The following is a 19,315-nucleotide window of genomic DNA, read 5'->3' on the forward strand; positions in this document are numbered from 1 at the left end:
GCCCTCGGGGAACCTCGGCCGAGCTCGGGCAGTGCGGCGGGGCTCCGGCTCGCGCTGGTTGGTGCGAGCAGTCGGGTGGCAACCATAGGCCGACGAGGGCCTCTGTAGGCCGCGCGGAGTGACGATCGTTGAGAGTGCTGCTGGGGGTGCGCGCACCCCCGTCCTCGTCGTCCGTGCCCGCGCGCGCACGGGGCAATGGCCCGGGTCTCGGCCTCGACCTCGGCCTCCGCTGGACGCGACGCGCCATAATAACCGAGTCATATTACGCGAGCTAACCGGAGGTGGCGCGACACCCCGCTCGCTGCCCACCGGGCTCCAGGGTCGCTACGAACCCCCGAACCTACCGGAGCCGCGCCGACCGCGCCGACCGCGCGGACCGCGTCAGGCATCATGGTCGTCCCTCAGGGTAAGAGAGACGCGCCGAGCGGACCGACGCGCACGGGTCGAGGGGGCGACTCGCTCGCTCGCCCAGGTAGCCCAGGTAGACCTTGCGACGCGCAATTGCGTCGCCCCTCGAAAGAGACCCACCTCCCCCTTCCCGAAGACCCACCGATAACGTAATCCGCGATATAAACACTCCCATCCTTCCCTTTCCTCCGAATGCACCGACAACGGGGAATAACGTCACACCCTTGTAGAAGAGGGTGCCACCCCCTCTATACAGCTATAAACAATCTCGCCTGACATTTTTTTTTTTTTTTAAGTCTTTTTCGTTCGTCGAGAAATACCCCAGGTGGTTCGGCTTACGTCCTCCCGGATTTGGTGCACTCGTCGCAGGGACGAGCACGTGGTGCCCAAGGTGCGGCCGCTCCGAAATAATCCCTATCTTATCGTCAGGGTGCTTCAGGCGGCGGAGCAAGCACTTTCGATGGCGCGTCGGGGATTTCGAGGAACTCGAACACGGAGACCGGGGCGGAGGTCTTGGATTCCGAGTGTCGGGCCTCCCGCGCGAATTACTCCGGCGAGGCCGACGTGCGGCGTGCCCCGATAAGAGGCTTCCTCTCCGGAAACTGGCGACGCCGCGCGAATCGACCGCGGCGACCCGCCTCTCTTCCGGTTTCGCTCGCTAGTCGCGCAAGGGGGATTTCCTTATCTCGTTATCTCGTTCCATGGAGATCGTTTTCCGCGAGTGGGACGAAAGATGGAAGCTTGGAACTGGGTTTGGGAACGACGGCCCCGCCCCCGTCTAGGGGTGCTCCCGACCCCTCTCGGATGAAACTCAGAATTGTTTATAGAGTTATGAAATTCATTGGGATTCTCTTCTCGGGAGCGGAAAAAGGACTCGCGGAGGAATCGACAGTCCGTTCTCGCGTTCTATGTAGGGGGTCCTTTTAAATCCGGTTATTGATCCTAACGGGGCACGCTCGCGATAAAGATTTAGTGCTCGGGTTATGTCGACCGCCGAGTTAAGGGTTATCACCGGCTTCGCTTTGCGTTTCGACCCCGTGTACTTGCGATAGAAGTACAGCACGGTACCAAGGCGTGGATGCGTTCGACTCGGCGCCATGGCGAATCGAGAAATCGAAAAATGGCGTCTCGATGTCGAAGGACCCCTTTGCGTGCCGTTTTCGGGATAACGACCGACGAGGGTTTGCATAATCGTCTCGGCGCCCGGTGATTCATAGAGAAACCCGGGGTATTACTCCGTTACCAAGGCGTCTCACTGAGTGCGGCGGGTCGACGCGTCGAGGATGGAAAAGTAGACGGAACTGCGCTTAATCACGCGCGTCACTTCCGCCGCGATGCTCTTGGATTTCATTTAGTTTTTTTTTTTCATCCCCGATGCGGTGACGCGCCGCGCTCAGTGTGCCACCCGACGCGCTCGGGAGGACTCGGCATTATGGCGATGCGAAAGTGGCCTCTGAGGGGTGAGATCACCCTTTTCTCCGAACTGGGTCTACCGAATTCCTGGAATTTTCATCGCGTGAATATGGAGGCCCCGAGGAAGATCCCGACACCTATTAACACGTTGACTGCCATGCGCATTTTATTTGACTGCTATGTCACCCGAATATGGGTGACGTGGCAGTCAACGTGTTAAACCCATTTTATTTTTAATGCAAACAAAAATTGCCTATAGAAACGATTTAAAATATGAAATTTCATAAATGTTGGGGCTTTTCTTAAGGCCTCTGTGGTGGAATCTTAAATGATTCGGCGTACGCGGTTCGGAGAAATGTCTCGTAAACGAGACCACTCGGAAGCCACTTTCACGTCGCCTTAAGTATCATTCATGATCGACTTAGTGCAGGGGTAGTGCACGGGTAGTGCACTGGGGTGGAAGTTTGCAACGTGGATTCCAATTTGAGCTTTTATGGCTCGGTCGTGCGGCTGGTAATGGTAATGGGTAGAGGGAAAAAGTTGTCAACCTACAAACTTTCTTGTCAAACGCGTCACCGAGCGAATTCAACGACCAATCGGGAACTCACCTTTAGCTTGTGTTGCGCCAACGATTTCCGGGGGGCCTTCTACGCTGCACCGCAAATTTCTGCATCACCTCCACTCTAACGTTGCGCTACCACCCTGAGAAATCGTAGACCTTAACTAAACGCAGTCCCTAAAAGGAATATGGTGCATAACTGCAAAACAATGTATAACATTAGGAATCGTAACTTTGAGAAATGCAATTGCATTTCATATTCTTTTTCAATTTCGAATCGGCATTCGTCTCTGGTCTGTACCGTACGACCGATTCGCGGGGGGTCTCCTCCGTTGTACAGCCAATTTGTCTGCTACTTCCGCCGTACCTTTACATTACTACATTGCGAAAACGTAGTACAAACTAGCTGCCAGTCCCAACTAACAGAAAATTATTCGGTTTATTGGCTGAGACTTTTTAAAATTAACAATTAAGATTTTTAACGTAAAAACTTGAGTCGTTTGGGGTAAACGAGTTTGGTCAAGTGTACCAGAATTGGAGTAAATCCTCCGAAACGTTCTCTGAAGTGAATCGAATACAATCGAACGATTTTGTTCAATGAAACAATTCTTTTTCCCTGTGTGTCCGGGACATGATGTAGGACTGCGGAAAGACAGGACAATATTGCCAATCGCAATTTTGCGAAGCGTAGTTGTCCTTTTCAGGGACTGGCAGTTGTTTAACAGCTCGCGTGGTAACATTTAATACTGTTTTCTCAGTGCACGGTACACGTCTGCATTACTCTGTGCACTAAGACGACCATTAACGACACTTTGCAAGGGACGGGGGAACCCCGAGAGTGCCGGAACTCCGGAGTGCCGGAAAGGGCCTCTAAAAGGCACCCGAGGCCCATTCCCTTCCGGCGAGTCCGGGACTCGTTAGGTCGGGGTGAATCACGGCCAGTCACGGGACAACGAGTCGTCCCGGAATGCAGGCCCGGTGACGCTACGGCACCTCGATTTCTCAGGTGACCAGGTACTCTCCGATGAGTCCCCGTTAACGATGGAAAACCGAGGGGGCGAGGAAAATCGAGCCGGACCTCGAGGAATTCCGGGTACGTGGGCCGTCTTAGGGCTTCGATTTTCGACCGACATGAACATCAACGGAGAAAATGGATTCAGTTGAAAATAACTATGCCCATGGATAACGATAAATCGTTGCAATTAATCCCTGCTTAGATTTAAGGTGTCTCGATAGGGTCATTCTATACGTGTTAAACGTCAATGTATTTATAAAACATTTCTTCAAACTGTTAAATGTTAACTCGTACGATAGAGACGAATTTCTAGCGATGGGGATGGGAATGAAATCCAGGGGTTCGGTAATTCGGCACGAGTCGGCACTTTGCGCTCGAAAATGCCCCGAGTGGTGTCGTCGATAACGAGGGAGCGCCGCTCGGCTACGTGGCCGGATTCTGGACGCGAAGAGGCATCGGCGCTCTTTTATCCCGCTCTCGGGATGAAAAAGAGCGGTCACCGGCCCCTTTCGGTCCTTCGAACCCGGGTCGGGTCCGCACGAGGATCGATCGAGAGAGGCACCGCGTAGCGCCTCGCGAGGTGGCCCTGCCGTTCTCTTCTGGGGCCCTACTCTGAAGTTCATTCGGTCAACTTTCGCAAGGCGAAATTGACAATTTGGTATACGACTCGTAAACGTTGACCAATTACGCGATCTTGCAGCAATGAGAAATTTTATCATGCGTATTCATTCGCACGCGAAACTAATTCCTATTGACATTCGATCAACTTTCGCAGGCGAAATTGACAATTTGGTATATGACTTTCAAACGTTGACATGTGACCTGACATCGGCACAATGCGAAATCATTCATGCGTGTCTATGCGTATGCGAAAAAAATCCGTACGAACTCGCAAAATCAGGGACTCGATTCTCGAGTTCGTTCGATCAACATTCCCATGCGAAATTGACAGTTACGTATACGACTTTCAAATGTTGACCATTGACGCGACTTCGCAACATTGCAAAATTTTTTATGCGTATCTATTCGTATATGGAAAAAATTTTTTACGAACTCGAGAATCACGGACTCGATTCCCGAGTTCGTTCGATCAACTTTCGTAGGTGAAATTGAGAATTTCGTATACGACATTCAAACGCTGACCAATGACGCGACTTCGTAACAGTGCGAAATTTTTCATGCATATCTATTCGTATGCGAAAGAAATTTTTTACGAACTCGTGAATCGGGTCCGTGGGATGTCCCTAGGTCCCTTTATCACGGTCGCGCCGATTCGTCGCGTTTTTGCTCGTGAGCGGATTCCGCGTCCGCGAGTCGCGGATCTTGTCGAGCCTCGTAGGCGGGGCCCCGGGACCTTCGCCGTCCGGAAACGCTCGGAGATTCGACTCGCGCGATAAGCAGGGTCGAGATGAGGGGGGTCGAGCAATTTTATAAAGCGCGACTCGCGGGTTAACTTCAAAGTCGAATGCGCGACTTCGAGAGCCTAAGGATCGAGGATGATTTCAGATTTTTGGAGTCGAGGGCGGATATAGGGATAAAAAAATTGGTAAAATGAGGAGAAAAGAGGTAGGGTCGAGATAAGGGAGGTCGCGCATTTTTAAAGCCCAATTCGAAGGTTAATGTCTTTGGACGCGCGACTATCGGGGTCGATGATTATTTCAGGATTTCTGGAGGAAAACATTATCGGCAATGCTCTCCTTTGCTAATGGTACGAATATTAAATTCTTTTTTTTTTTTTCCGTGCGCTCCCTTCGTGGTTGCTTATGATCTCCGAATTTTGAGTCGGATGACGATCGCGGATTTAACGCGAGGGCAAAATTCGAGGCGATCATCCGGGATCTGAAATCGAAGGTCGCACCTCCTGGGCCTTCTCGAGGCGGGCCCCTCGAACAGGTGGCGACCGCGCAGGTGCTGGCGCGTGCCACCTGCGATCGGGCGCGACTAAACCGCGACGTTTCTCCTTTCAGGTACCAGCCCCGAGTGCGGCGTGCCCGACATGACGGTCATCAGCGACATCGACGAGACGGGCATCAACCGCAACCTGCAGGTCCGCTACGACCGGGACCAGATATACGTATCCTTTTCCAAGAGACCGCGTTCATCGCCCTGCACCCCGGGTAACCCGTCGGCCACCCCCAAGGGGGGATATTTATAGAAAATCGAGGAGCGATCGGCGCGTATCTTTGGTCGGACGTATAGATCGGCCAGAATCAGAGATATCCTCAGGAAATATCCGGAGAAGGGATTCGCGTAATCGAGTAATCGAGCAATGGGACGGAGGGGTGCGCCGCTTAGCGGGTCACGGGGGCGGGGGCGGGAGGAGGGGGGTCGCGGGGCTCTCGTTAACCCCTCGGGGCGCGAAGCGCCCTTAGCCAGGTTGGATTGCTTTCGAGGAAGAGGACGCTCCTCCGGCTTTCAGGCGCCTCCGGTCGGCGTGGTGGGTCGACGACTCGAGGGGTGCGGCGCGGAAAAGAGGGAAGGAGGGAAAGAGGTAACGAGGGAAGAGGGAGAGAGAGAGAGAGAGACCAGTAACCCGTTTGCGGGAGCGGCGATGCGGGAAAATTAGGCCGCGGGAAATGTCGGTCGGGGGGACTTGACAGGTGGGCGGGGGTCGACGCACCAGGTGGTCCCTAGGGACGCGGGTCGCGCCGTCGCGACAGGTAGACGCGAAGATGCGGGAAAATTAGGGCACGGATGGGGGCTCGATAAGTGGGTGGAGGTCATCGCACCAGGGGATGCCTCGGGTCGCCGGTCACGGGTCACACCAGGTGGAATCGAAGATGCGGGAGAATTGAAGTTGCGGAGGATGTCCGCCGGACACTCGCCAGACAGGCAGGGATCGTCGGTTGCAGCAGGTGATCTCTTGAGTCTCAGGTAACAGGTCGCGCCAGGCGCGAAAATGCGAGATCCGCGTTGCGGATTATGGGTCGTGGCACATAGACATAAAGATGCGGGAAAATTAGACCGTGAAAGATGTCGAGCAGGGGCTCGCCAGGTAAACGGGGACCGTCGGTCGCGGGTCGCGCCAGGTGAACGCGAAAATGCCAGACCCGCGTCGCGCGTTACGGGTCCGACGATGTGGGAGAATTAAGACGCGGATAATATTAAGCAGGGTGTCTTAGGTCATGTCAGGTGGTCCCTCGGGTCGCAGGTCGCGGGTCGCACCAGGTGAGCGCGAAAATACGAGACCCGCGTTACGGGTCCAAAGATGCGGGAAAATTAGGTCGTGCAAGATATCAAGCGGGGACGTGCCAGGTGGGTGGGGGTCGGGGGTCGCGCCAGGTGGTCGCGAAGATGCGGGCCTCGCGGCGGAAGGAGCAGTCGACGCGCTGGAGCTCCGAGCGCGTCGCGGGGTATCGATCTCTCTCTGTCGCGCGCACACAGACGAGACTACGCTCGCGTGACTCATCGCTCCGTCTCTCTTTCTCGCTTTTTCGGCTTCTCCCTGGGACTCCCCGTCTCTCTTTCTCTCTCTCTCGCTCCGAGGCCTTCCCTTCGACTGCCCTAAATGCAAGCGCTACGCATCGTCCCCGACCCTCGTCGCCCGGCAAGGGGTGTTTAGCGGGGTTTCCCTCGGGCCTTCCCTGCCGCCCCCCCCCCCATGCTTGAGCGCAACCGGCACGCGGGATGATTCCTTGACTGAAATGGCACTCGCAGACCTATACGGGCTCCATCCTGGTGGCGGTGAACCCCTACAAAGAAGTGGACTGCTACACGATGGTACGTATACGCGCTCTGACCCCCGCGTCTTCCCGCGGAAACTACCGAGAAATTTTACTCGGCTTCGGCTATAATCTAAACACTTGAAAATAGACCGGTGACACTTTATTTACCCCGGATGCGTTTTTCTTGTACAGACGACGCGAAAGGAAAAAAAAAAAGAAAGAAAAATAATCTAATCGCTTCACCGGGGAAACATGAAAATTCCGTTCATAGTTGGGACATTCTTATCCAGCGACGAGAAGCTGTTTAACGATATGTTCTCAGCCGTTGCTGTGAAATCCTTTGCTAATTCGGCAAGCGTTTTCTTCAAGGATTTTATTCGATGCCATTGTAACGATTTTTGCCGTTTGCGCAGATATCACTTCAGTACGAGGTAAACTGTATCAGCGACTTCTCATGTTAACCGTGCAAGCGTCCTTTTTTCTCTGTCTACGTGCAGAACCTCTAAGACCGGTGTCATGTTATGCATTTTTGCAGCACCAGCGAAAACGCTCCAGTCGAGCGAAACAGGTGCCATCGACTGTGTTCGCACTTTGCGTTTTCGCCGCACCCACCGTATCCTGCTACTCGGAACCGGATCACTGCCAGGGTCACACCGTGCGTTTTTTTCAGGATCGCCGACTCCCAGTTTTCTTCGAGGCAGACTTCCGTTTTGCGTAGCTGGACGCGGTGGACGCGGCAAAAACGCACTGGGTGACGCGTTCCGTTTGTATACAGGCGTTGTCACCATTCCTGTCAACCGGATCGTCCTCGGAGGTCTTGCAGAAACGCGTCGTGTGACACCGGCATAAAGACCCTGCGACCGGCGAGCGCGGTTACGATCGCGTCTTTAAAAGTCCGCTTCCGGCCGATCGACGGCCGCCGGAAACGGCCGCGTCGGAATAGTAAACGGCGCCGACTGCGCTCTCGGGACCTTGGGGGTTTTTATACGCCACGCGTTTCAGAATTACGAGGGCTAGCTCCGCAGCTGCGAGTTTTCCTATCGCGAGCGACGACGCCACGTGGGGCGCAACACTCGATGGCGAACAGGGCCTCGTTGTCTTTTATTAAGGTGATGTGAATGCGGCCTCTAAGAGGTCCCGTTTATGAAACGTTTTCATCGAGCTAGGTGTAACGAATCGTTTCGAGCTTTACAATGTAAATACGAAGGCTACGAGAGAAGTCCTGACACCCATGAAACGTCAATCTTTTAGAAACTTGTTTATGGATATTTTTTTTTTCTTACAAAAAATGACATTTCGTAGGTGTCAGAGTTTTCCTTGTAGCCTCCACATTTCACGTTGTTAAGCCTGAGAGGAATCGGTGCACCCTGCTCGGAGAAAAGCGATTGATCTCGTAGATGCCACACTTACATCCTCGTGATACGAAAGCGTCATTCTATGTGTTCCAAAACGTCAAAATATTTATAGGACTTTTCATTAAACCGAGGGCACCGAATAATTCGGTACTTTAACGTACGATTATGGAGGTCCTTAATTTAAATTTATGGTGCTTTCTCGGAAATTCGCAGGACTTCGTGAACCGGTACCACGGACAGAAGATGGGCGCCCTGGAGCCGCATGTCTTCGCCCTCGCCGAAGCTGCATATCGGTCTCTCAGGGATACCGACTCCAATCAATCCTGCGTGATATCCGGAGAGAGCGGCGCCGGGAAGACCGAGACCACCAAGTTCATCCTGCAGTACCTGTGCTCGGTGACGAGCAACGTCGACACCTGGGTGGAACAGCAAATCCTGGAGGCTAACACGATCCTGGAAGCCTTTGGTAGAATCTCCTTTCTTTCTCCCGTGATTACCCTACACTGGGGAAAAATAGAAAATCCACTGAATCAAAGAAATATTTTTTTGAATAGTACCTGAGATATATTTTGTTAATTCGAATAGTACGTCAATTAATTGTCCCGGTTGAAACAGGTAACGCGAAGACGGTGCGCAACGACAACAGCTCCCGGTTTGGGAAGTTCATGCAGGTCTGCTTCGACAGTAAATGGATGATCAAGGGATGCATCATCCAGGACTACCTGCTGGAGCAGAGCAGGATCACGTTCCAGAGCCCTGGCGAGAGGAACTACCACGTGTTCTACCAGCTGGTGGAGGCCGGCACCAGGGACAAGGAGTTCGCCGACAGGTACCAGCTGATGCCAGCTGGCCACTACAGTTACCTGAACCAATCGGGCAGCGCGAAACCAGATGGGGTGTCCGGCTCCAAGAGATTAGACGCCCTGAGGTTGGCCTTCAACGTTCTCCAGGTGCCCCCGGAGATGTCCGAGGGTATCTTCCGGGTGCTCTCCGCGATCCTCTGGCTAGGGAATCTGACATTTGCGGACGTCGACGGGGAGAGGTGCGAACTAGCCCAAGGAGACGACGAGATCGTCGAGAGGGTCGCCTCTCTTCTGGGTCTCCAATCCGGGGACGTCACAACGGTCCTGCTCGTTCGGCAGATCAACGTCCGCGGCAACATCACCGAGATCCCCCTCAAGGTCCAAGAGGCCAGAGAGAACCGCCATGCGATGTCCAAGGCTCTCTACTCGAGGACCTTCGCCTGGCTCATCAACCACATCAACAACTGCACCAACCCCGGCCAGGATATGTCCAGGTTCCTCGGAGTCCTGGACATTTTCGGGTTCGAGAATTTTGCGGTCAACAGCTTCGAACAGCTTTGCATCAATTACACCAACGAGAAGCTGCACAAGTTCTTTAACCACTACGTCTTCGCCCTTGAACAGGAGCTCGTAAGTATCACCAGGTGCTTCCTTATAGGTAGCGAATAGACGAGGCTGAACGAGTCCTTCCTTCTCAGTACCACCAGGAGGAGATCCAGTACTCCCACATCACCTTCACGGACAACACCTCGTGTCTGGAGCTGATTGAGAAGCCGCCTCGCTGTGTACTGAAACTGCTGACCGAGCAGTGCCACATGCCTAAGGGCTCCGACCTGGCGTACCTGACGAACCTGCACGCAGAGTTCGAGGGTCATCCCTGCTATGTTAAGGGTGACGATCGACGCAACTGGGAGAAGGAGTTCGGTCTAAGGCATTATGCTGGATGCGTGACCTACGCTGTCCAGGGCTTCGTCGACAAGAACCGGGACGTCCAGCAGGACGTCTTCTTCGACTTCATGTCGAGGAGCACCAATGAGTTCGTTCAAGAGATCACAGCCTACCAGGATCTGCTGGGCGCCACGGTGGGCCGCGTCCCAGTCGTCGGGGCTACCACGGTAGCGACTTCCACGATGTCCAGGGGCACCTCCAAGGGCAAGCCCACCCTCTGCGACTCCTTCCGACACCAGCTCCAAGCTCTGGTGGACGTCCTCCAAGCCACTACACCCTGGTACGCCAGGTGCATCAAGCCCAACGTGGACAAGGTCGCGAACCACTACGACGAGAAGCTCGTCCTGGACCAGCTCAAGTACCTCGGCATGCTGGACATCATCCGCATACGGAAAGAGGGCTTCCCTGTGCACATGTCCTTCAGAGACTTCATCACCAGGTACCGGTGTCTCGAAGGAAAAACACCTTCGAAGTTGCGGGACCACCCTGACGAGCGAGAGACGGTCCAGTCCCTGATAGCTACTCGTGGCATTCCTGAGACAGAGTGGCAGATTGGCCGCACCAAAGTCTTCCTCAGGAGCTACGTCCACGAGCCCTTGGAAGATTCTAGAAATCGCGTCGTCAACGAGGGTGCCATCGTCGTGCAGAAGACGTGGCGCGCTTACGTAGTTAGAAGAGGTTCGTGCATCGAGGAATTATTCTTTGACTTCCAGTACTTGAAGGTGAAGTCGGTAATAGCGACTTCATTATATTCCCTTTCATCTCATTCTTTCCATGCCTCGAATGTCTAGAATACCGGCGAGTCAGAGAGGCTGCGCTGACGGTCCAGCATGCGTACCGCGGCTGGAAGCTGCGGATCATGTTCATCAGGAAGCGCAGGGCAGCGATCGTGATCCAGTCCCATCTGCGGGGAGTCTTCGCGAGGGAGGTGGCGGCGGCGCTCCGCGAGATGAGGCGAGTTGACGAGGAGATGCGAAAACGAGAGCGAATGGAGGAAGAGCGACGACTGATGGAGGACAAAAAGGCGTTGGAGGAGAGCCAGAGGTAAGAGTCTTTGTCTCGACCGTGAGTCTATCCGTTTCGTAGTAGATGTTCATCTGACGGATCCTGTGGTAACGAGATCTGTTGGTTTGTGCATTGTAGCGGCCAGTACAACGGTATCGTTGGAATGGAACCTGGGTAAGTGGGAGTGGAGGCATTAAAATAAAATCTGCAAGGGCGACCGAGGAGCGCCGACCAAGCCGCGAGCCGCTTTGAAGGTTGCGCGAAGTTTATAAAAGAAAATCTCTAGGTGTGTCCATGCGTCCTCGTGTTACTCGAGTACTACCTCTTGGCAAATTTGAACGGAATTACTGACCATATGAAATGTATATCTCGAGTTTCTCTGATTTCGCTGATACCACGGCGGCCTTTGGCGCTCCTCTTTTACCGCTCTGTACCTTTTGAGTCGGGCTCGCGCCTGCGGTTTTGCGGTACTATGATTCATAACTAGACGTGTGTTCGCGAGCGCAAGTCCGATCAATCGCTTTCGATGGGCCGATTAAGTTAAATGATTAAGATGATGCGACAGTGGCGGCAAAGAGGTCTCGTTTATGAAACTTTTCGTCGAACTGGGTGCACCGAATCATTTCAAACCGTACAATGTGAATATGGGGGCTATCACAATGATCCTAATACCCTTGTAATTTTATTTTTTATAAAAAATTATAAAAATGTCTATAAACAAATGTTGAAAATATTGAAATTTTATGGTTGTAAGGACCTTCCTTGTAGCTTCTATATTCTCGCTGTAAAGTGTAAAATGATCCGGTACGCCCATTTCAAAGAAAAGCTTCATTAACGATTGACTCCTCAGAGACCTCTGTCGCATCGCCTTAAGTGTCTTCAGGGTAGGAAAGAGTTTCATGTTTAATCCTCTTTTCTCTGCAGGAAGGCGCAGGAGGAGATTGCTGCCCTATCCCAGATGGCCGAGCAGCTCAACTCGAAGATGGCCACGACTGAGCTGCAGTCGGTCGACCTGGACAACTTATTCTCTTTCCTATCGGACGTGCAGTCGACCAAGAGCAACCAGATCATCGAGGAGATCGGCGAAAGGATGGACGAGTTGGTCGAGGATCTGGACGTCGAGCTGGAGACGGTGATCCAGCAGGAGCTCGAGCTGAACTCGCGGGCCGACGTGAGACGCGCGAGCGCAGAGGGTCCGGAAGGTGTCCAGCAACAGCAGCAACCCAGGACCACGGCTGGAGGTTCTGGAAAACTCGGCCAGCCGAGTCTACCGGAGCCAACCGAGCCTCCACCTCCGCCGCCACCACCTCCTCCACCACCCTTCGCTTTCGGTTTGGTCTTCTCCGAGGACTCTGGCACAGATGCTGGCGAGCCCATCTACGAGTCTGTGTTGCCGAGAGATGAGAACGGTCCAGGAAGTCCAATCCTCGTCAACGGGACTGCCACTGGCCAACTGGTGAATGGAACCGACCGCTGTACCTCGCCGTTACCGGTTCCCGTGACCAAAATCATGAAAGAGCCGGCAGCGACGAGTCCACCTTCCGCGAGACCGGACATGCTACACCAGAATGGACATTATCATCCCCATCAACAAGCTGCTCTACCGCAGCAGGAAATGCAGCCGTTACAGCAGGACCTGTCACAGCAGCAGCAGCAGCAACAACCGCTGCACCAACCACCGACACAGCCTCAGCAGCAACAGCAGCAGCAACGACATCAACAACCCCAGGATCAGTGGCTTCATCAACAGAGGTACTCGGAAGAGGAGCAACAGCAGTCCCTCCAGCAACAACAGCCCCAGGAACGCGAACAGCGCAGGAAGTTCAGGGTCGAACGGAAGCTCCAGGAGCTCGAGGAGAAGAAGGAGCTGCCCGAGAACGAGACCACGTATCATGATATTGTCGAGTTCGCTCAGAACTATTTCAACAGTCACGAGAGGTCTCCCGAGGGCACCATAATGGCCACGCTGACTCGCAAGTCGCGAGGTAAAAGCGTCGAGTACATTCCCAAGTACGAGATGGTCACATATTATAAGGGGAGCAGCATCCCAAACTCGCACATCCACATGTACGACCCGGATAATGTTAACGTGGCGTGCTCCGTCTTCAGGGTGAGTCGTAGAAATAATTGTCCAGATCGTCATTTTACAGCGATTGGAAAGTAGCGGCTGAAGGGTTTAGTTTATGAAATTCCTCTTCAAACCGGGAGTATCGAATCGGTTGTCGTTTTACCTCGTGGACGTGGTGGCCCTAGGGAAGGTCTTACACCCATGTAATTGTATTTTTTTCTAAATTCGTTTATGAACGATTTATAGTTTTTGTATAAAAAATGAAATTTCATGGATGACGAGACCTTCCATCAGGGCGTTCGTATACACGTGGATAAATCTCAAACGATTTGGTACACATAGTTTGAAGATAAGCTGAATTAAAGAAACTTGTTTGACGTCATTTTCACGCCGTGCGTTAGGAGAATTACAGGAGCTGACTCGCGTTGGTCTTTTCAGGATCTGTGCAAGTATCTTCGAGGCGAGACGAAGCAAGACCAGGAGATCGCGACTATCCAGAGCATAATTGGGTACGGCATCGAGAGGGAAGAGCTCAGGGACGAGATCTTGGTCCAGTGCATGCGCCAGGCGACCAACAACCCCAACATCGAGTGGGCCGAGAGGGTCTGGTTGCTCCTTTGCTTGGCGATAGTCGCCTTCCAGCCCAGCAAGCTCCTCTACAAGTATTTCGTCTCCTTCCTGAGGAAGAACCTCGCCCTGGAGGGCAAGCTCCGACAGTACGTCCAGTGGTGCGCCGACAATTGCAAGAACACGAAGGTTTCTTGTCGACAATATCCACCGTCGACCGTCGAGATCGCGGCCATGCGCAGGCTGGGAACCATCGTCTGCAGGTTCTTCTTCCTGGATGGAAGGACGAAGGCCATAGACGTGCATCCGACCGACACTGCTGCCGATGCTGCCGCGAAACTCGCTGAAAAACTTGGCCTTAGGTCCCTCGAGGGTTGGGCGATCTACCAGAGCAGACCCGATGGCGAGGAACACGTCAGGGCCCACGACTACCTCTACGACGTGATCGCCGCCTGGGAAATGTAAAGCTCTTTTAACAATGCTGTCCTTTGCTAAGGATCCATTTTTTTTTTCTAACGATGGTTCTCTATGGCTTTTCATATTCTTCCCCCTCAGGAAACAGTGCAAGCTGAACACATCCCAATCTACGTTCTCGACTCTGAGGAGAGGCAACAATCCAACCCTAGGCAGCGGGGAGAACCGCTTCGTCTTCAAGCGCCGACTCTTCAGGAACACCCGAGAGATGTCGCAGGACCCGGTCGAGGTCAACATGCTGTACGCGCAGGCGGTGTACAATGTGGTAAAGGTATGGGAATTTTTATTTGTTAGCAGGTTAGTATCGGGTACACAAAAAAAAAAAGAGTTTGCCATTGAACCAGAGAAATAGTTCATTATGGTTCAATGAATCTCTCTCTCTCTCTCTTTTTTTTCTTTTTAAGTATAGAGAAGTAGAAGTGGAGTGATGATGTGATCGGTGGTCTTTTAGTGCGACGACTTCCCGGTGTCGGAGAAGGTGGCGCTTCAGTTGGCTGGTCTTCAGGCTCAAGTGGCGTTGGGCGACCCCAAGGACAACGACCGATTGGACTACTACAGCGAGGTCGACAGTTTCCTGCCGTACCGCATCAGTCGGGCTCGAGGAGACGACGTCTGGGTACCGATAATTGCGCAAGCTCACAGACAGTACGGTGCCGGTCGTTCCGAGCTGACGGCAAAGGTCCTCTACCTATCCTGCGTGATGCAGTATCCGCTGTACGGCACGACGATGTTCAACGTGACCTATAGGGGATATTGGTCGTACGGCAACCAGTTGGTGCTTGGCATCAACTGTGACGGTTTGATGCTGATCAAGCCGGACGACAAGTTCGTACTGTCTGAGTATCGGTACCAAGACGTCGAGAGCATAATGCTCGACCCGAGCGACTCCTTCATCACGCTGTCCCTGCTGAGGCACAACCCGGACAGCTCGCACAAGTGCTTCGTCTTCGAGACGCCGCAGAAGAACGAGATCGGCAGCCTGATCGTGAGCTACTGTCCGGCCCTGGCCGGTTGGATAACAGAAAACGAGGCCCCGGTGAAGAAGCTGAAGGGCATCACCAACGAGGACAGGGTCAGGCTCTACCACAACCTGGTGAACTGCAGGCGAACCCTGGTCGACTCGGAGGCCCTGAGGAAACCGCAGGACACCGGCGGTGGGTTCCTGAGGAATACCCTGCGCAGGCTGTCCAAGCACAGGATCGAGAAACTGCGGCAGGAGCACGGGACCGCCACCGACCATGGGGAGACCTACAAGGGCTTCTCGTACGCGTACTGGGCATTCAGTAGGCAGGCCATACCCCAGAGTCTGACCAGGCTGCCAGACTTAGAGGAGCAAGGTGCGCTCTCGGTCTTCCAACTGATCCTGACCTACGCTGGCCTCGGCCAGAATGGCGACACCGTCAGGCGCGTCGAGGACGAGCACGTTAACCTGATCCAGACGATCATGGACCGCTGCATGCGCAAGGAAACCCTTCTCGGAGAGCTGTACCTGCAGCTGATCAAGCAAACCACCGACCATCCCGATCCCAACAGCCGGGTCAACCTGAGGCACTGGGCCTTCCTCTCGCTGGCCTGCTCCGTCATCCTGCCACCCCAGAAGATCATCCGGAAGTACTTGATCGCCCATCTGAAGAGGTGCGCGACGGACTACGTCACGGAGGAGGGCAAGTACGCGAGGTTCGCGGAGAAGTGCCTCTACAGGACCCAGAACACCAGGAGGCGGCAGCTGCCGCCTAGCCGAGAGGAGATCATGTGCACTATCAACCGTAGGCCCATTTACGCGAGATTCCACTTCATGGACGGCCAGTACCACGCCGTTGAGTTCCACCCCTCGGCCACGGCGACGGACGTCATGGAGATCATCAAGGCCAAGATAGGTCTTGAAAAGTGTGCCATGGGTGAGTATTGTAGAATCCTGACCGAATTCTGATTTCTTCCCGTTAATCCTTGCTGATTAAATTCTGTCTTCTAGGTTACGCGGTCTACGAGGTGTTGGGGTCCTCGGAAAGGTCTCTGTTACCCGAAGAGAAGATCGCGGACGTCATGTCCAAGTGGGAGCGTTATAGAACCGCCAGTGCCACCCAGCAGAACCAGCAGTCTCAGCGGAAACACGCTCACCACCTGTTCCTCTTCAAGAAACACCTCTTTCTCGACCGGTATATGAACCTGGACGACCCTGTAGAGAAGGAGCTCCTCTACCACCAGGTCTTGCACGACCTCCGCGCGGACAGGTTCCCCATTACCGAGAAGGAGGCTGTGAGTACACGTTCTGGATGTGAAGGAGGAGGAATCTTGAGCCTCGTGGTCGAATTCTTATGGGGAAATCCTTTCCAGGTGATGCTGACCGCCCTGCAGGCCCAGCTGGAGCTAGGTGATTGCCAGGAACTGACCGGAGGCCAGGAGTACAGAGCCATAGCTAGTCATTGCCTCCCTTCGCGCCTCGTGCCGAGTCTCTGCGTCGAAGGGGTTCTTCAGCATCACCAGTCCTTGCGAGGGATGACCCAGCCAGAAGCCAAGAAGGCCTTCCTCAACCTGATCCAGTCGTGGCCGCTCCACAAGTCGACTATCTTCGACGTGATGCAGTCCTTCACATCGAACTGGCCCAGGGTCCTGTGGCTCGCCGTTGACCAGCAGGGACTCCACCTCCTGGAGCACCGCTCCAGGAATGCCCTCTGCACCTACGAGTACAGCAGCATCCTCACCTACAACCCTGCGCAGAACTGCCTCATGATTATCACCGGCACTGACAAGAAGCAGAGCAAGGTGATTCTCACGACCTCACAGGTGAGTCGGATTAACTCTTTCATGTTTTTTACGTGTCTTCCGCTCTTTCTCAATCGTCTTCACGGTAATTAGTGTACTCTCTCTCTCCCCTAGGCTTACCAGATAGCGAATTTGATTCGCGAATACACGGAAGTGCTGCAGTCGCCCCCGGAGGTACCGAAGAGGGACTCCATGATCGGACAACACGTCGACAGACAACAGCAGTACCAACAACAGCCGCTGCACCAACAACAGCACATCCAACAGCAGCAACAGCAGCAGTACCAGCAACAGCAGGCACCCGCTGTTCGTAAATCCAGACCGACGTCGGTTCTCCACAGAGGAGCACCGGTCATCCATTCCCAAGCTAGTTAAAGTCGAGCCGCCATTTTGCGCCCGACTTCGCATCGAGAGGTCCGACCGACAAATAGCATGTTAAACCGAAGCAGTACCAGCAACGACCACCTGCCGTTCGCAAATCCAAGCCGAGAGACGACCTAAACGACACCTAGCAACAGGACGCACTGCCACCGACAATTCCGCGGAAGCGGGAAGCCGTTTACAGCCATTTTTTACACATCTCCAAGAGGCTGCCAGATTACGCTGCCATGCTTCCAAGGGAGCCATTTTCTTTTTCTTACTCGTCTAGTTATCTTAGCTCTTTCCATATCGTAAAGTCCTGTTTTTACATCGGTGGAGTCAGTAGGCTAGTACACTCCATTTCTGGATTTTTCTCGAATCTACTCCACTACTAATCTTGGTAGACGACCGTCTGCCCAAGAACGGTAGTTTGGAGGAGAGACTAGGGTAAAGATACATGTTTTTGTCCGACTACTCTACCTGGATAAACCTGTTTACACCAGTAGAGCGTCGGTAGAGTAGAATGAGGATCATGGTAGGGGGAGAATAGGGTACTATTTCGCATGTACTGTGATATTCTCGCCATTCAAGGTGTTTACGTGCTAGTAATGGGATAGTGCGTATTCTACCTCCGTAGTTACCCACTAATTCTACCGATGTAAACGGGATCTCACCGTACGAAGCCCTCGACACGGTGCGCGAGCAAGTGCACCGCGCGAAGTCGCTGCAACGGTCCTCGCGTCATCCGCCTCGGACCACGGCGGTCGCGTGTATATATATATAGAATTGCGACGTAGTCTAGGAAATTGGGCACGCACGTAGCCGACCGACCGGGTCGGTTTTCTCTCTCCTTCCATTTCCGAAAGTATGTTCCGGCGAGAAACGTCGCCCGGTCTTGGGGAATCCGCGTAACCGGCGTCGGCGGCTAAGTCTCGGGAGTGGGAATCGTAAGATCTGTCTCACTGCCAGGGAAGGTCCTCAACAAGTGCCCTGCGTTAATCAATCCTTACACGTTAGATTACCGTAGAATCGCAGGAAGGTACCTAAGACTTTTTGTCGTCGAGCCTTTCCTTTCTATCGAAAACCAGCCCTCGGTTTGACGCGAATAATGATCGTTCAGAAGCGTCGCGGCTGCACATTCCTCTCGTACAATCAACCGGTAACAATGACCTCGCTTAACGACTTCGCGTTACGCCAACAAGTCGCGCTAATTTAATCCATCACGCGACCGGAACGAAAGGCGAATTATAAGAACTTCCCCCTAGCGATCCAACAGTTGTTCACCACCAAGTTCTGGATTTTAAACCGTCCTCTACCGTTTGAAATCCGCGGCTTCGTATGGAACAACCTAGAGAAATCTAGAAGAATCTAGAAGAATCCAACGGTCGCCCCCAATCGTCGCGCGCGAATCTCGATATCTGGAAAGGTGGATTCCTTTCCAAGTAGAATGTCCTCGGCCCATCTAGGCGTTATCAGGGCACGCGACTCCCGATTCGGACCTCTAGTATAGTAATATATATAAATAAATAAATATATATATATATGTACCTATAAGAGAAGAGCGCGATGGATTCGCGCGCACCGGCCATTCCGGTGACCCATGTCTCCGGACTTGTCCCTAAAGTTTAACGCGCAAAAGAGACGGGCAATCCTAGTCGGCTAGAGGGCGCCGAGAGCGTGGAAACGTCTCGACGCGTCCTAACCAAAGCGGAATCCCCGCCTGGCTTTGAATCTCGTAAACCTCGTTCCCGCTACGCGGGAGAACGCGCGCGGAAAATCCGGACCCGCGTGTCCCCCAGGCTGTATCCACGACGTAGGCTAGGTAAATTATTTGACGATCGATGAGGTTACCGAGTAATTATCAAACGAAAAATGCTCCGTGTATATATATACATACATATTCGTACACCCA

The 19,315-nt window shown here is 53.4% G+C and overlaps 1 protein-coding gene across 2 annotated transcripts; it reads left to right on the plus strand.

The window, feature by feature from the left end:
* The first annotated feature begins 134 nt into the window (after positions 1–134).
* Positions 135–19,278, plus strand: LOC105695296 (unconventional myosin-VIIb). Of its 2 annotated transcripts, XM_012416741.2 has the most exons (15): positions 135–406; positions 5,363–5,469; positions 7,053–7,115; positions 8,629–8,881; positions 9,031–9,848; positions 9,917–10,844; positions 10,958–11,210; positions 11,310–11,345; positions 12,096–13,281; positions 13,678–14,267; positions 14,362–14,551; positions 14,732–16,178; positions 16,253–16,536; positions 16,615–17,064; positions 17,158–19,278. In XM_012416741.2, exons 1-15 carry the CDS (start codon positions 391–393, stop codon positions 17,416–17,418), a joined length of 6,882 nt encoding a protein of 2,293 aa, XP_012272164.1. In that variant the 5' UTR covers positions 135–390; the 3' UTR covers positions 17,419–19,278. The 2 variants fall into 2 exon arrangements, with proteins under 2 accessions (XP_012272164.1, XP_012272165.1); XM_012416742.2 differs by lacking the exon at positions 11,310–11,345.
* The last annotated feature ends 37 nt before the right edge of the window (positions 19,279–19,315 follow it).

The sequence above is a fragment of the Orussus abietinus genome, unplaced genomic scaffold, assembly GCF_000612105.2.
Source record: "Orussus abietinus isolate OABI.00-Male unplaced genomic scaffold, Oabi_2.0 scaffold156, whole genome shotgun sequence".
In the NCBI taxonomy this organism is placed as follows: Eukaryota; Metazoa; Arthropoda; class Insecta; order Hymenoptera; family Orussidae; genus Orussus; species Orussus abietinus.

What these genes read in the sequence shown, in the direction of transcription:
- LOC105695296 (XM_012416741.2), top strand. An exon ending in CACGATCCTGGAAGCCTTTG is followed by an intron (nt 8,882 to 9,030) that starts GTAGAATCTCCT and finishes CGGTTGAAACAG; the next exon opens with GTAACGCGAAGACGGTGCGC. An exon ending in TGATTCTCACGACCTCACAG is followed by an intron (nt 17,065 to 17,157) that starts GTGAGTCGGATT and finishes TCTCTCCCCTAG; the next exon opens with GCTTACCAGATAGCGAATTT.